This window comes from Corvus cornix, chromosome 3 (assembly GCF_000738735.6).
Source record: "Corvus cornix cornix isolate S_Up_H32 chromosome 3, ASM73873v5, whole genome shotgun sequence".
In the NCBI taxonomy this organism is placed as follows: Eukaryota; Metazoa; Chordata; class Aves; order Passeriformes; family Corvidae; genus Corvus; species Corvus cornix.
Genome location: NC_047056.1, coordinates 30,700,752 through 30,717,864, shown reverse-complemented (window position 1 = coordinate 30,717,864; position 17,113 = coordinate 30,700,752). Strand labels below are relative to the sequence as shown.

General features: G+C 49.1%; 1 protein-coding gene and 1 long non-coding RNA gene across 6 annotated transcripts in view; one reads left to right on the top strand and one right to left on the bottom strand.

Moving 5' to 3' along the window:
- MDGA1 (MAM domain containing glycosylphosphatidylinositol anchor 1) overlaps positions 1 to 5,390 on the bottom strand; it is a 152,733-nt gene extending 147,343 nt beyond the window's left edge. For 2 of the 4 annotated variants that reach the window (XM_019281291.3, XM_010391804.4), the window contains exon 1: positions 4,387 to 5,242. In XM_019281291.3, the coding sequence (XP_019136836.1) occupies positions 4,387 to 4,513 (127 nt within the window). In that variant the 5' untranslated portion in view covers positions 4,514 to 5,242. Of the gene's footprint in view, positions 1 to 4,386; positions 5,243 to 5,323 lie in introns of those variants that run through there. The other 2 variants (XM_019281293.3, XM_010391803.4) reach the window with 2 other exon arrangements.
- LOC109143524 lies at positions 4,077 to 14,689 on the top strand. 2 transcript variants are annotated; one of them, XR_005604206.1, is made up of 4 exons: positions 4,077 to 4,289; positions 5,238 to 6,247; positions 13,658 to 13,983; positions 14,508 to 14,689. It is a non-coding gene; the product is annotated as an uncharacterized LOC109143524 (long non-coding RNA). The 2 variants fall into 2 exon arrangements; XR_005604205.1 differs by having other exon boundaries at positions 13,658 to 14,689.
- The last annotated feature ends 2,424 nt before the right edge of the window (positions 14,690 to 17,113 follow it).

Genomic DNA, 17,113 nt, shown 5'->3' with positions numbered 1-17,113 from the left:
TGAGACTATTTCTGTGGCACTCCAGTTACAAAAGTCATTCCTCAAAAGGCTTGAGGTATACAGACTTGGCCTCAACAGGTTTAAGAGCTGGACAACAAAGAGAAATGACTGAGCACAAAGGATGTGTGTACATCCATGTATGTATGCATACACACACACATATTTAGTTTGGAGGGCCACTGTTTCCAAGCATCGCATTTTCCAAACAGAATCAGCCAAGAAGTGGCTCACAGGAGCCAGCTCCATCACTTCTTTAGCCAGCAATCTCTTCAGCCATTTCTGAGGACACAGGGTGCACTGAGATGACAGCAAGGCAGCTGAAGAGTTCCATGTCTTGGCCCCGAGTTACTGCTGGCAAAACAGCTCTAGGCAGAGGCATGTGAGAGGGATGGATCCAGATCACTAGGCTCCAGGTGACATTAGAGTGCCTGTGCCCCAGAAACTGTCAGCAGAGGACATGCACACACACAGGTTGCAAGAAGGTGTGAGGCAGCCTACATTAAAAAAACTCTAGGAAAAGTGTTTTTACTTGAAAAAAAACAGGTAAAAGGAGCAGGAAACAAATCATGTCATGTGTACATGAAATGAAGAAGTGTGGATGTTTATGACTTAAACACAGGATATGTTTTATTATGATACTCCACCATCACAGACACAAGAAAACAGTCTTCCACCAGGTTTGGTTTTTTTGCTGTCTGTAGTGGCATCTCAGGGGTGATTCAGTGTGATGGTGTCTCTTAAAAGAAAGAGCCTTAACAGGTCATTTATTCCCCACCTCCGAGGCCAGGGCAGAACTACTCTACACTCCAAGCGCTTCACCCTGCCAGTTTCAAGTGCAGCCCATCCAGTCGCTCTCATCATGGTGCCAGGCAGCTTTCCTTGCTGCCCAGCCTAAACATTTCCTTTTATTCCCTTTCCATCACCTTGCTGGATGTAGCCCCTCATCACACACTGTGATGCCCATTCCCAAAATGCCTTTTCTGCAGGCGAGTTATGAGAGGCAGGGCAGAAAACATCCCACTTTCTTATTCTGCCTGAAAGGCTGCTGCTGATCAGTGGGCACACTGTGCTAATTGCATGACAACCCAGAAGTGTTAATTATACACTGGACATGGAGCAAGCATAGCAGAAGCACTGTGCACACCAAACCAGAGCTACACAAGTCCTGAAATCTAGAAGGGGAATGGAAAGCAAGAGGCATACTTTTCCCTTTGAATGCCACCCCACCCTCAATCCTCCTCTCTCAGTCTGACTTATAGTCTTTAGGGGTTGATAACTCCAAGCCTCGAAGGGCAAGTCCCCTGTTTCCTTACCCCCTCATTCTTCCTCCCCAATTTTGACATTTTCTAGAGATCTGTTACAGTTGACTCCTCATCTTGACCAGCAGCATTAACACACCAGGATTGAAAAGCACATGCAGTCTGGGAAATGGGCTACCACAAAAGGCTGATAAAAGTTGCCTCTTGGCAGTCTGCTGAATTGCCTTCCCCATCAGGCCAGCCTTGTCTCACTGCAACAAACAAGGCTGAAAGAATAGGATCAGCTAATGAGAAGAGGGTTTCAGACACACTTCAGTCATTACAACAAATGCCAATTTATATAACAAGCCTCTTCAGGTAGCAGACAAAAAGCACCTTGACTCCTAATTAAATTGCACCTCAATTGCAAATGCTTCTTTCCCAGAACCCCCCTTATACGCATTTTATTTATACCATTCATCTCAATAAACCTCTCCAACAACTCTGCTCTCCCAGACAGAGGTCTTTTGTGCACATCCATGTGGGTGTATTATTTAAAGGGTACATCACATGGATGCTTTATCTTGTTTAATCTGATTTAATCTCAGGAGATTTGCTGAAGTAAAATATATTTATAGACCCATATAGATGCCTCCCCCAGTCTCCCCTGCCAATATTCAAAGGCAGGAAAACAGATCTGAACCGTGACACTTGAGTTCCCATCATTTTTAAATTAGGTGCCACATGAGATTGACATTCACAACACAGAATGCTGAAGTACAGCTTAAAGCTATGGCAAGAGACCAATAAAGAGAAAAACCCAAGTGGAGGGGGGGCAGTAGCACTAATTTCTAATCCTGCTTTTTATTTTTCCTTGCAAATATAACAATATTAATCCAGCTCTGCTTGAGCCATCAGTAACAGCAATCTCACATCCAAAGAAACAGTTCTGGCTGCACAAGGCATGAAATCAGCCCAGGGTAGTGGACTGAAGGCAGAATTGGTAAGGACAATATGAAAACTATTAGTCACCGTCCAAGTTTGCAGCGTGCTGATTCCACGAGACACTGCTCTGGGCTGCACTCAGCGACAACTGAGTATTAAGGCTCCTGTTGTTTGATAGTTTGAAGAGGTAGGGGTGGGGAGAGGAAGGAAGACACTAGATTTCCCCTTTGTGTAGTTAAGTAAGAGAACAGATAGAAGTAGTGTACCATTTTGGCTTAAAAGGATGCCTTCATCTTAGTGTATGTCTGCATCTGTGCTTTCTTTTGTACACAGCTTCTTCAATCCCTCTCTGAGTGAAAAAGACAAAAACATCAGTAAGTTATTCTGAAGATCTAATAGCAGCAACTCTGTCAAATGCAACTTCACTGAAGTGTATGAAAAAATACAACAGGCAACCCTCTAAAGCACATTTAAGCTCTGTCCCTCTTGCTACAATCCTAAGCAGTGAGTCCATTCTACAGCAACTGACAGCTATTCGGCAGCAAACACACTGAAGGGAAATAATAAAAGTTCAACTAGAAGCAGATGACCTGTTTTAAAGGATTAAATGGTATGCCCTGACCAGGTTTCTGTACCACAAACTCATTCCACTCCTCATCTTTCCAGCCTTTTAAGGGTCATACAATTTTCGTCTGGATATGCAGACCGGGAGAAAACACATATACTAAGAGGAAGAAAGAAAAAAATAAAGGAAGCTGAACACCCTCTTTTTAAAACAGTTATTTTACAAAACAGATCCAAACTCAAATTAACATCCCAGTCCTCAAGGAGAAAGGAGGAATTGTTTCCATTAAAGAAATACATCATTAAAAAGTGACCTACAAAGACTTACCCATAGTCAGTGAGACTGAACTGATCTTTGCCAGAGCTCACACAAGAGACTGGCTGCGTGCTGTTAAAAAAGAGGGAGCGGGGGGGCTGGATTCTCTCACTGGGGTCTCTCTTCAGAGCTCAGAGAGCTTGGCTTGTTAGAGGCAGTGGCATGCCTTCCAGAAGGACTTTACAGCAACGCACAACTGAGTTGTAAGCCAAGATAAAGCCGGCTTGTTATGAGAGACAAGTCTTGTGGGTTGCTTTTATTTATTTTTTCCCAGTGTATTGGAAATGCAGATCTTGTAAAGCAAGAATTCAGAGAGGGCTGGGAGAGGGAAAGGGGGGCTGGATGTCTGGGTAAAGTAAATCCCGGGTGTTCTCTCAGCCCGGGGCTTGTGCTCGGCAGCACGGGGTGCCATCCCCCACCTCTGCCCTCTCACTGAGGGGCTGTGGAAGCCAGACCTCTCATGAGGAGACCACCCGAGCTCGCCATTTGCCACCCTGCTTGCAAACAAGGAGAGGAAGTAAGCTCCGTAAATGCAAAAATCATAATAGTAAAAGAGGGGAAAATAATCAATCAGCTCGACATCAGCTCTGCCACAGACCACCACCCACCCATCTCCATCACCTTAAGAAGAAAATCAGCAGCAAAGTTCCACAGGGTGCAAAACCAGCCTCGCCTCGTCCCCCCGGGGAGCCCGGCGGGGTTCGCCATGGGGAGCAGCGGGGAGCAGCGGGGAGCCGGCCCCGCCGAGCCAGGTGGAGCCGTGCCGGTGGCGGGAGCGGGAGCGGGCAGCCCCCGGCACCCAAGAAACGAGACCCCCGGCACGGCAGCCCGGCCGCCCTTCTCCCTGCTTCCCCGTGCCGGTGGTCCTGAGAGGAAGGAAACCCGCAAGCGCAGCGCGGAGAAGGGATCCTCCGTCCTCCCGCTGCCCCAAAGAAAATGCAACTCGGAGGTGCTCCCGGAGCCGCCCCCGCCGGCATCAGCGTGGCGTCCCCACGCGAGGCGGGTGGGGAGAGGGGAGGCAGGGCCGGGGCTCCAGTCGCTCCCCCGGCGGCAGCCCCGCCGGCGGTCCCTGCGTGCCATCTCGGCGGACTCGTACATGGGAGGCGGCCAGAGGTTACGGCGAGGAATTATGAAGTAGCTACAGGCGCTGGAAGCCCTATTGCTGCATCAGTCTCTCCGCTCAGGCTGAGACGAGGTTCGGCGGCATCATTTACTTTCTCCTGCAGGTGCTTTTTAACTTTGATCCCACCGCCGCCTTCCGCGCCCTCGCCCCCCACCCCTCACCCCTCCTTCGCAAACAGCGACCGCGACAACGTCTCTTACCGTACACCCCTTGTCCCCTGCTGTACACGGGCACCAGAGACAGGAATAAAAAACAGATCATGTCCATCTTCAAGGCAGAGCCTTCATCGCCGGCGAAGAAAAACAGCCAAAACAGCTCAGGCAGCATCCGGCGGGGGAGCAAGGAGCAGCCGAAAGCCTCCTGAAACGCCGCCCCATGCGCCCCACTCCGCGCCGGGCACCGGCGCCCCTCGGGCGGAGGAAGGGACCCCCCACACCGGGGCCGCCTGGGGGTAAAATCTAAAATTAATAAAAAAAAAGGAAGGAAGAAAGAAAGAAAGGAAAAAAGAAGGGAGAGAGCGAGAGAAGCAGGCAGGGAAGGAGAAACGCGGAGTACCGCTTCTCGCTTTCCCTCGCCAGGTTGCTCGAGGATCTCCAGGCGAACAGGCAGCCGCGCCCGCACTCGGGGTACGGGGAAAGGCCAGCCCAGGGGCACCGGGCCGGAGCCGGGCTAGGGCAGGAGCAGGGCCCGGGCCAGCCCAGCCCTATCCCCCGATCCCTGCGGGAAACGGGGCTCCTTTGTTCAGCGGGAGCTGCCAAGCGCTGCCCCAAGTCCCGCGCTGCCCGAAGTGCTGCCAACTGGGGCCAACTTGAGTGAGTCCTCGCCCTTCCTCCTCCTGACGAGCTCTGGCCGCAGCCCCTGGAGCGGACGGGGAGAAGGAGAAGGAGGTGGAGAAAAAGGGGGGAAGCGAGGGTGGGGGGTAGGAGCCAGCTGCTGAAAGGCGGAGGGAGGGATAGGTGATCCTCGCTCTTCTTTTCCAGATCTTCTGAGGAGGGGATTGTTGTAATTAATCAAATCCAGGAAGGATTTTTTTTTTTTTTTTTTTTTAAAGCGGCTCCCAAGAGCTCCCCCAGCTGCACTGCACCGCCCCAGCCAGCCTGAAGGGAGAAGCAACCGAGGAGCAGACAGACCACGCACCCTCGCTGCGCCTGCAGCTCAGCCCGGCTCTCCTCGCCTCCTCCCCAGCCTGCCAGGTCCTTCGCTCTTCAAACTTTCCCTGATGTTGTGTGCCGACCTCGTATGGGTGCGTCGCCTCCGTTCTTGTCTGCTCCGCCCGCCTCGCAGAGGATTTGCAGCTGTAGAGAGGCCCCTGCCTCTCTCCCTCGACGGCTGCCGGAGCTCCTAGTGGGAACTAACGGGCTGCAACTGGAAGGGAGACGACAGTGAGGGACAAGATGCTGAACGAAGTTGAGCTACTCCTGCCAGACGCCAGCTGGAAACCGCTTGGCAGGTCTCTACCCCTCCGCTTTTTCCTGAAGCGCCAAAATCTCCTGCAAAAGTTGCCGGGAACGTCACCGCTCTGCAGCCGGCCCCGGGGCGCTCCGCTCCACTGCCCCCCGACGGGGCGTCCGGGGGTTCCCGCGCCCGCCAGCGGGGCTGGCCCGAGGTCGCTTCCCACCTCCCTGCCTGCCGGCTCTGCCAGCCGCGCCTTATTTTCTCCTCTGTTGGCTTGCCAGGTTTTCCCCCTACCCCCTTCACCATTTCATTCCCCTCCACCATTTCACTCCCCTTCGTTTAAAAAAAAAAAAAAAAAAGAGCCAATTAAAGAGGGCGGGCGTGCTGGGGAGAGCCCAGCCTCCTGCCCAATTCTGCGAGCCTCCCCACGCCTCGCCCCGGCCCAATTATAGACAAGACCGCAGGGGTGGGGAGAAAAAAGGACTTGCTTCGGGCGAGAGACCGGTTGTCAGTCCAGGGTATCCCCATCCTCAGGACGCTCGCGGCAAGGTTGGCTTCTCCCGGCTGGGACTTGAGATGCCAAGGGATGGGGGGCAGCGCAGGTTGCCGGGGTGTCTCCCGCACTGGCGCTCGCTCGTGCCAGCAAAGTTTTTTGGGGCCCCCCAGGTAGGTTGCAGGCTGGCGGGGCTGCCTTGTGCATGCTGCTAGGGAGCGGCGGGCGCGGCGCTCCTGCGGGCCGGGGGTGCTGTGCGGGGCCCCTGCCCGGTGCGTGGCTGCGAGGCCGCGGTACCCCCCGGACTGCCGGCCCCGGGCCGTGGTGATGCTCCTACACGGAACCCGGAGCGGGAAAGCTTTGCATGCACCGCTCCCCGTGCCCCCCCCCCCCCCCGCGCAGGGCCCGGGGCGAGAGGCCGGGAGGAGGAAGAAGATGCTGCGCCAGCCCCGAGCATCACCACCGGCACCGGGGGCTACGCGGCGCCCTGGTTTGCCATCCCTATCTCCGTCTGCTTTGCTAGGGAGATAAAACGCTGCTTCTGGGAAGCCTAGACCTGCTCGCCCCCGAGCTGGCGAGCCCATCCGTGCCTGGCCCGGGTCCATAGCAATGAGCCAGACCGTAAAGCGGAGCCAGCGCCGTGGAAACCCGTCTTAGGGGCGCGTTCTGCTCTAGAGAGCCGGGCTCCGGCTCGTCTCTTCCCCAGCGCTGGCCCCGCCGGGGCTCCCGGGGACGGGCTGATGCGGGTATCCCTTAGAGACAGCGGATGCTCTCCGGCCCTTCCTGGGGGCTAGCCCCTGCGCGCTCCCCGCCTCGGCCAGGCGCGGGCTAGGCACGCTGCCCGGGGGCTCCCGGCCCTGCCCCGCGGCTCTGCATCCACACTCTCTCCCCGAGGCAGCTGGCGAGGGGTGCGGGACCCGGCAGGCACTGAGTTGTCATGTGAACAAGTCACTCCCTGGATAAAAATGTAATTTAAAAAAAAAAAAAAATCAAAAGATATAGACTAAAGAGCGACTGGCTGCTCAGTCATGCTCTAACAAACAAGCAATTGATAGATATAACCCCTAATTAGTAAGTAGTTACTCCTATTGTAAACGGTACTCAGCAAGAGAGAAAAGCAGTAACATACACCAGGAAGAGAGCAGTGATACAGACAAGACAGCATCACCCCAGAGCCCAGCATCCCCCCAGTGCCCAGAATCCATGCATGAGGGACGCATGGCAGGTGATTTCCCACTGGATTCTATTCTATCACTTGTCAGGATACCACCACTATAAAACTGCCTTGCTCGTTTTTGTGGTGGTTTGGCTTTTTTCCCCTTTGTATTTCTTTTTGCTATAACTAAGGGAAGATTTGCCAAGAAAGTGTGGTTTTCACACTCTAAGATGCCTTTTCCATAGCTGATGGCATAGAGCAGGGCACCCGTGAAAGCACCTGATGTGAGCAAATTTATTCTTTAATACAATAAACCCTTATCTGAGAAAGATTTAATCCTTCCCGCAGTGGGTGGTTGCAGTGTTAATAAAGGGTGCATAGGTAGAAGGAGGCAGCCAGCACCAGGCGGACACGTGGATCAACTCCTCTGCCAGGGCATGAGGAGAAGCAGGAGCAGATGATAATGAGACAAAGTAAAATTGTCTACATCTTCACAGAGCAGGCTGAAAACAACCCAAGGAAAACAAGATGAAGAGATGTTTGCAGATCCAGGAAGCTTCGTGGTGATAAAATAAAGCCATGGAGACATGAGTCTTGTTCTTTTCTATGCATAATTTTGAAATAAGGATATTTATGTGGCATTTTGTAGCCTTTCCATTATTTTTTTTTTCAGGGATTCTCATTAAATTATGGAATACTGCCTCAGTATTTGAATGAGTATGAATTACATATCTGGCTAATGAGTCGAGAAAAAAAATCAAAAAAATGTATGCTTCACACCCCTTTTTTGTGTTAGCATTCAATGCACATGCTCATGTTTCACTGGCACAAATGCTTCTGAAAGATGAATTTCAAAGTAAACTGCCAAAGTATATCCTGAGTGGGAAAAAATACTGCCAGAACCCAAGAACATAACTGCATTTGCTAAATAAGGTAATTAATAATTATTGCTTGAAGCCTAATAAATCATAGCATTCATAATTATGGAGTTTCCAATGGGTGACAGCAAGGCAGCACTCCCATGCACACTTGCTAAGCAAACTAGTTATAGGGAAACCATGCCCTGTAGTGATTCTACTTGTCAGAAAGCAAAGATGAAGGATCCCCTTCCTCCCCCCCGACTGTTTCTGCAGCATGTATTTGTCCCATCTTTCCATCTGGGAGTCAGTGTCTCCGGTCGCTTCTCAAGACCCCACTTGTCAAATGAGTCCTGTCTCTGAAATATTTATACATACTCCATCACCTATATTTCACAGCTCTGTTAAGAGGTAGACAGTCTCTGGGACAGCTGCTGTGTTCAAAGAGAGCAAATCATATAAAGCACGACACCAGGCAAGCCGCGACTGAAGAACCATGTGAGGCCAAGGTCCAGTTGCATGAACATTAATTATCTCTGTGTCAATGTTTTCATGCTATAGTCTGGTGCAGTCTGTCATTTCTTTCTTTCCTGGGATGATGCAACTATCTCTGGGCCCCGGCGATCTCTTCAGCTTGTGGCCTGACATTTCTATCACCTCTTTCCTGTTCATTTTCTTCTCAGCAACCCATCCAAGAATGTCTCCAGGATCTATGATGTTTGATCTCTTCGTCCCCTCCCTCCTTCCACACATATATGGAAGCTTTACTGCAACATTTCTCTCACTATGCCCACTGAAAGGGAGTAGTAATAGAAAGTAGGAATAGAAAAGGAACATAATGGAGCACCTTAAAGGGAATGGGCAAAGCCAGGGTGACTCCAAATGCTGCAGGGGAGGTGAGACTTTTGAAGGGGAAAGCTGGAGGACTCTGTAGCACTGCAGCAGAGATGTTAGCAGGGAGATGGGAAAACAAGGGAATTCTAACTGCACCATAGGTCTGCATCGAGGAGCTGAGCATGCAGGGTTGTTCCTGTGCTGCTGTTGAGCTGGAGCAGGTTCTGCAGCACTGTGGGACAGGGTAAGTGTCTGACCTGAGGTAGTGAGATTGGGCAGCAAAGGAGCTAAAGAGGGGAAACTGGGAAAGGCAAGGGAAAGCCAGTGTGTGCGAGGAAGGGGAGCCCCTTCAAACTGCTACAAGCAAACTAGAGACAACAGCACCAGGTAGTCTGCAACACACAACCTGCTGGAAGATGGGAAGCTGGGCAAAGCTACAATGACAGGATGCAGCTAAACTGCTGTCTGTTTTCTTTCTGTTTAACTGGTCTTCTCAGGAAAACTGTAGAAAAATTTATTAAAAAATCCTGGTTTGCCATTCTGAAGTGCTGGAATCAGAATCTCTTTGTGCAAAAAAAATTCCCCTGGCCTAGAGCAGTGTTTCCCATCATTCATTACACCAGGCTGGTGCTGCTGCAGTCTAGATCCTCCTGGGTATCTCCTGCTTCCAGTATGAAGCATGCCAAGAGAGGGCTATAAATCCCAAGGGTTCTGCTTTTCTGTCCTCAGTTCTCCTCATCTCCATTCCAGGGAATACACCTATGCTGTGCTCACTTTCTTCCCAGATGCATTTTACAACACTAGTGGTACCTCTGAGTCTCTTGTGTATCCTCTGCATTTTTGATTACCTCTCCTCATCACAGATAGTGTTTGGTACTGAAAGGAGTGATGGAGAGGGAGTCCATCTCTATTCTTCACCCAAGGTATTCATCCTACCTGAGCATTACCACTCTTCCTCCCTGCACTTCCCAGATGCTGCTAGTCACAGGGCTGTGCTGGGATTTCTGACAGCTAGTTGCTATTGTGTTGGGTTCCGCTATTCCTGCCCCCTGCCTTCACTCAACTCTACTTTGACAAACTTCTGTTTCCTGGTTAAGGCTTATTTGAAAGCCATTGCAATGCCTTGCCCCTGTGATCTTAATGGGTGGCCCACTCTTCTTTCCCCAGCTCAAGTGCTCACCCCGTGCCCCCCTCACTTCCCCCTTCCCGCTTGTGCACTAAACCCACAGGCTTTTAACTCAACATTTTCTACCAATCTCTCTGCTTCTTAGCCTATATATCTAGTTTGCCAGAGATCCTGCTGGGTTAGGATTTTTTGCTCTTATGCTTTAGGAGAGATTTGGGCTGGTATAGGGGCTCAGACGTGTCTCAGCATCACGGGGAACATATTTTTCTTGTTTCACCTTTTCTTTGATCTTTTTTCTCTTCTGCCTGCTTCTCCTTCTACATTCATGCTTTCTTCTTGTTTCCCACCTTCCCTTTCATGTGTAAAAAGTGAGTTGAGAAAATGTCAAGCTGATTCTGGTCAAAGGAACTTGTTCTTCCTTTCTTCCACTTCCTTTTATTGCCTCAGTGCCCTCTCCTAGCCCACATCTCCCAGACTGCACTGGAGAGGGATACTTTTTCACAAAGAGCAGATACAAAGGGTTTGGCCATGATTCTGCCCTGTTCATGCCCTCTGCCACTACAAGCGAAAGGTATATCGATTGCAGACTTCGTCAGTGCCAGGCAGCTGATCTAAAACATGTGATCTCTACCCTGCAGTGGAGGTGGTGGTGCAGGTGACAGCAAAGGAGCTGCTCCTGAAGCAGATGCCTCCAGACAGAGGGCTGTGCTGGAACCAGTGTCAGCACTCCCAGGAGAATGTGCTACTTGAATTTCCCCTGAGGGGTTTTAAACGAAAGTCACAGCGTGGGGATGATTGATCAGCTTGTACAACTCTTAGCTGGGACCTTCCTGTTTAGGCCTTGGTGGAGACAGCCTTTGGCTGCAGACAGCATATCATGTCTCCCTGACGAGAGGAGGAAACCATCCTGCAGAGTCACTTCTGTGGAAGTGCCCAGGTGAGGCTGTGGCTCACATGCCCTGACACCTCTCATTGGTGAGAGAACTCTCCAGCTGGTGTTCTCACTTCAGTTGCCCAGTGGCCACACTCGTTTTTGGGAAGCTGATCCTATTAGCAATACAGTGACTCAAAATAACACACAAGAAGTTCCTCAGTCCCATTTTGTCCTTTGAGCCACCCTCACTTCAGGAAGTTGAGCATTTTTGTTTTGGATATAAAAAGGTAGTTGCAGAGAAAACTGATTTTCTGCCAGAATCTCCCCTCCCTATCAAACCCAGCCCACAAGAGCTAGCAGAGCTGGTTGCAGAAAGATCCAACAGTGTGCCAGGCAGGCTGCAGAGAAGAACATCCCATTCAACTCCTGAAGGATCCCCACTGCTTCCTGGGGGAGCATACACTGCTGTTCAGAGGTGCAGCTCTCCACCAGCCTCTCACTGTAAAGCAACAATGAAAAACATTTGGAATCCATAGCTGTCAGAGCCAGTGTGCACTGCCACAGTCCAAACAGCTTGGGCAGTCAGACCATTACTGGGATGGGCTTCGTTCCACCCAGGAGAATGGCTGTGCAGTCCCCAGCTCAGCTGGCCATCACTGGCTGTTTTGACTGGAGATACCTGATTCAGCCCAGTGCCTGGTGGAGGCTTCCTCCTACTCTCTTTTTGGCAGCTCTTCAGCTGATTGCTATTTTCCTTCACAACCACAAATCCACTCTCCGAGCCTGACCCATCTTCCCTCTACCCAGACTCCTTCCAGGAGGGTTATAAATAAACAAGCTTTGACCTGAATTTTGGAAATCCTGAGCCCAGAGTTCTTGTTCGAAATATAGTGGCCCCAGTGTACTTATCTCTTCCAGAGGCACTCAAAGATAGATGTGGACACTTATGTTTTAATTCAAAATAACTTATAAGGCCTGTTTCACTGTCCTTCCTTGCTCTGCTCGTACCTATAGCTCAGAGTGGCAGGTGAATACATCAGAGGGTTTCCAGAGGTTTAAGGAGAAAATGCAAAGAGCTACCTTACTGGGCAATGCATGTCTCAGTGCCACTGAACTTCCCTGCTTTGGGTCTGTAAGCTGATGAGGTCTGGAGGGATAGAGTGCTGCAAATCTTACTTCCGTGAAGGAGGATGCTCTGACCTCATCTGCAAGGACAGGGTCTCTCAGCCCTCATTTGTGTTCCTCAGCAGTCTCTGCACCTATGCCACTTGTATAAAAACATTATTTCATCTCAGTGTTTTGATCCTTTATGACATTAAGGAAACTTGGATGCCTGAAGTCCAAGCGTTTTGAGAAATGTGAAACACAAGAAAAGTCAAGGGCAGTTGGCTCCTCTATCTTAATCTAAAAGCCACTCCCTTCTCATGACCCAAATGTAGCCCATGGTGCAAAAGTAGCACACAAGGCTCAGCCACTTTAAGTGAGTTTGGGAGTAAAGCCCCTACAGTTAATTTGTGCAGAAGTGGTTTCCTTGTAGGGTATTGTATACAGTTTATGAGCTACCCTTACAAGTTGCTATTGCCTCTTCATTTTCAGGTGTTGTTTGCCATTGCTGCGGTACTTGACTCAAGGATCCAGTGAATTTTACTTTTGTGTTAAACTGTATGTACACACACACACACAGATACACACACAAATCCTTTTCTCTTCCATCCCGTGATACAGCTACATTTTTAACAAACTGCCTGTTGGAGTGAAAATATCTTGGAAATTCATTGCACAAATCCAGAAGTTGCAAAAGAAATATGCGAAGAAGAGAAAATGTTCAGAACTGTGCCTGCTGAAAGGATGTTAAAACACAACACACACACACACATACACACATGCACACACCAAGGATTGTGCTTTTTGGGGTGAGTCTGAAGCACAATTCCATGTTGCCTTTATGCTTAAATATTTTCACATCCTTAAGGCACAGCAGTATCCTTATTTTTCCTCTGTATCTTGATGCATTTTAGAAAATCCATGGTGAAATACTCTGTTTCAACTTAACATGACTATTTATAACACAATTGTACAGCAATTCAGAGTTAGAAGAACCATTACTGTAAAACTAAGTAACACTAGATGCTACATACAAGAAATTAACAGAAAAACCCTGTTGGGAGGAAATTCTAGATAAACCAACTGCTTTCACCAACATATTTTTCATTGGAGCTGCTCTTATCATTTTAGAGAAGCTGGGGCTGGAGCTGCCTGGGGACACAAGAGAGGTGTGTGAGTTCTCTGTAGCATTGAAACACTGCTCCTGGGGAGGCAGTTTACCAGCAGAGCTGCTCTTGCCAGGATCACCCATCTCCTCACTGCTCCCAAGTAACACAGCAAGTGAACCTGCACTGACGCAGAAGGGTTTTGCTGGCATGGCTGTCTCAGTCAGAAGCTGCACCCCTGATCAAAAGTGAGCATGAAGGAGCACTCTGCTGTGTGAGGAGGGGGCTGAAACACAGAGTCGAGGTGTGACTCACCCAAACTCAGGCAGCAAGGCAGAGGGATGAGCAGAGCTGGAACAGAATGCTTTCTTGCCTCATTTCTCAGCATGGCTGCAGACAGACAGAATTGCCACTGAACTGTGTATTCCAATGTATAATTACTTGCTTATTAGCTGGCTAGCTCATTATGCCAAGAAAGTTAGCAGGAATGCGGAACAAAGACATTTCTCTTCTTGCTGTCTTTCAGACCAGAGAAATGGCAGATCATACAACCTGCTGGGAACCTCCACCTTCTCCACTCTTCACAGGCTGGCAGAGGTTGAAGTTTGATTGATTTCTCAGTTACATCTAGTCCTCAGAAGAAAGAGAAAAAGAGCTAATCATGCTAGCCTGATACTAAAGCCAGAGACTTTGATGGTTGTTGCTATTGCTGCTTCCAGAAGAGTGATGTGCTGGGCACACAGGTGATCTTGTACTGAGCCTTGAAGACGTTGGGAGCAGCCAGCTTTAGCACACACCGTTGCTTGGAACCTCACAGATGGGGAGGACTATGATACGGATTGTTAGCCTGAGGTAAAGCCAAATCCAGGGCCGCTGGAGCCAAGATAGGGCTTGACTTACCGATTGTTTAGGTGGCACTTTCCTAAAGCTTGAAAATGTAATCCCCTCTGTTGCAACCTCCCTCTAGGGGCTCACCAGTCACTTCAGTGTTTTAAGACATATCACTTCATGTCTGAAATGTTGCACACTCACCCTGTGGGTTTCCAAAGAAGTTTGTCCATGCAGCTCCCCAGGTGGCATGGTGAGGGGTGAGAGGCTTCTCCTTTCTAAACCAGCCCCTGCATCCAAACTTCCCCAGGCAAATCAGACAAGGGTTTTGAGCAGCAGGAACAGACTTCCCTATTAGCTATGTCAGTCAGTAAAATTAGTGGAAAGTAGCATAATTTTTAGATGGACCAAATCATTCAGATTACAGAGACAGAAGGAACCACTGCTGGTCTGATCTCCTGTTCTAATCAAAGTGCATTGTGAGGAACAACCTCCAGAGCTGATTTCTGATAAGCCAATAATAAACCATTCATTTCTATTTCACACAGAGCAGTGCCATATTCCATCAGGATGCACAAACCAGTATTCTGGAGGAACAATACACATCTGGAATCAGGTTTACAGCTCTTCAGCAGCCCTCAGATTTGCAGATACACCAATATCTGACTTGCTGGAAGGTTTCATGGCATGTGATTCTGGCACTGAGGAATAAATGCCTCTGATTTTCCTACTCTGATTTTTCCTGGTCTTTGGCGTCAGGAATGAGGGAGACAGATGCCACCTCTCCATCCAGCTTCAGGGAGGACTGGGGGAACCAGCAAGATCCAGGTGAGAAGGAGAAGCTGGTGGGGAGTCAGGCAGCACTGACTCAGGAATTAATGGGGTGGGCAGAGAAAGGAAGGGCTGGAAAATGGCCTGGGGGAGGGATGAAAGAGGGACACTGGGGCAGCTTGAAGCATGGGAGGAGAAGCAAGGACTGCTGGAAAGATGCTGGGAGCAAGTAGACAACTGAAACTTGGGGAAAGCCAGAATGAAGAAAGCACTGCTTGCTGGGGCAGGGACTGGAGGCCCCTGGTTGGGCTGATATGTGGTCCTGGGCCATGGGTAGGGCGAGGGGAGGCTTGTCAGGGGAAAGACTGGGCAGGGTCCCCAGGATCTGGCAGCTCTGCCCCTTCTTTCCGCCCACTTAGCCCTTATTTTTCTCCCTCCCACCTTTGTGCACCCCCTCACTTGCCTCACACCCTGCCTTAATTCCCTTACAGTCCTGCCCTTGGAATGAAGCCAGTAGAGTTGGAAGGGCTGAAATAAAGGAGCAGTCAGGGAAGAACAGGGTGAAAAGTGCTCCCCTGTGCCTGAAGATCCAGTCCAGCTGCCCTGGGCACACCTGGTCTTGGGGATTACATGGCATTGGGTCACTGCAGCTGACAGGGGCTGAGCTCATCCCTGCTCCAAGCATCCTGTGTGAGGTGTCTCATGTTAAATACTCTTCTGTATTCCCCATGTACCTCTGAGTCCCTGAAAACAGCAGACATACTCATAAAAGATGTCTGCGAAAAATTATTTTACAGAAACCAATAGATGCCTTTCTCTCTGGAAAATGAGCTTTGGTTAATCAAGAAATTACCAATAAAAATTTCTCATATGAGCACTATTTCCCCCCCTTGTTTGTGTTGTTAGAGGATCACATTTCATTTTCAAACGGCAGTTCTACATTTATCATCCCTGATTTAGCAAATTGCCTCTTGCGGAAGCAATGTCTAACCTACCTTTATTTAAGATTTTGCAGGATAATGTGTTTATGTTGGACTCAGAGAGGCTCACGAAAAAGTGGCAAACATATTGCAGTGGAGGTAATATAAATGATTTTAGATTCAAAATATTCCTTCTCAAGTAACACTTTCAGAAAATATTGTATTGTCAGTAAGACTTAACCCTAAAATCTTGAAGCAAGAGGATTTTTGTTGTCTTTCTCCTTTTTTTTTTTTTTTTAACAGGGATCAGAATTAACCTTTCAATAAGCATCTCTTTGTAGTCAAAATAGAAGAAGGTGAAGATACCTCTTTAATCAGACTTTGCTCAAGGCTTATCAGCAGGGTAGGAAAAATTTAATTTTGCAGCCCAAAGATTTTCACTTCACCCTTGGGCAAGCAAGAGTCAACTGTGTGGCAGCAGCAGAGTGGGTCTCTCCCTGGATATGCTTCTTCTTTTCTATCCTCTTTATAGCAAGCAGCTTGGAGGGGAAAGGCTGGACAATGGGGTCATGCCTGCTGCAGCCACAGCCATCCCCACCTCTTCCAGCCAAGCAAACCAGGCTGCTGGCAGCCCCTGGCAGGCTCCTGCCTTTGGCAGCCAGCAGTTTGCCCATGCTTGAAACCAGCCCTGTCTGCAATAAGGTAGAGGAACTCATATCTGCAAAGCTGAGTCCGGAATCCTTATCTTATAGCTGCAACTGGAGCTCCCACTACAATGGAAGGATGCAGATAATTGGGCTATCTTGTAGAACACAAATTGTTCTGCCCTATAAACTGCAGTCAGTGCACATGATGCAATCTCACTGTGCCAGGGTGGAAAGGGGAGTCTTGGGAATAGGGGTGGCTTGCTCACCCCAAGCAGGAGAGAACTTCTGTGCCCTCGGCACACACAGCTAAACTGCAGGGGATCGCACGTATGACCCCTTTCCATTTGAGCTCTGTGGGAATGCTATCAAGCTGATGATTTTCTGTGAAATCAATAAGAAAGTAAGAGGGCATCAACAAAATCATTAATAATTTCTCCCAATTATAATCTAGTTTCTTCAAATACAGCTGTTGCTGGAGCCTCCAGCCAGAATTAATGATACGGAAAATCTGAAGGACAATAAACAGTATATCCGTGAGCTAGCAGGATGTGAACAAACAGTAAACAAAAATGAAAATGTCAAAGGGGTTAAATCTTTAATAAACTACTGTTCCAATATTGTTTGATAAGCTCCCCTTCAGATGTCGCACAAATATTGTCCCTTGCTTTCAGAGCCAGCCTGGTCTTTTTCAAGCCAAACACATTTCACGAGACAAAATTGTAGAGGAACTGAAATGGGCCTTTAAAAGAGAAACAGATTGTAACCTCATTCTTACATTTTAAAAGCAATAACATGAATGCATGATTACGCATTCCT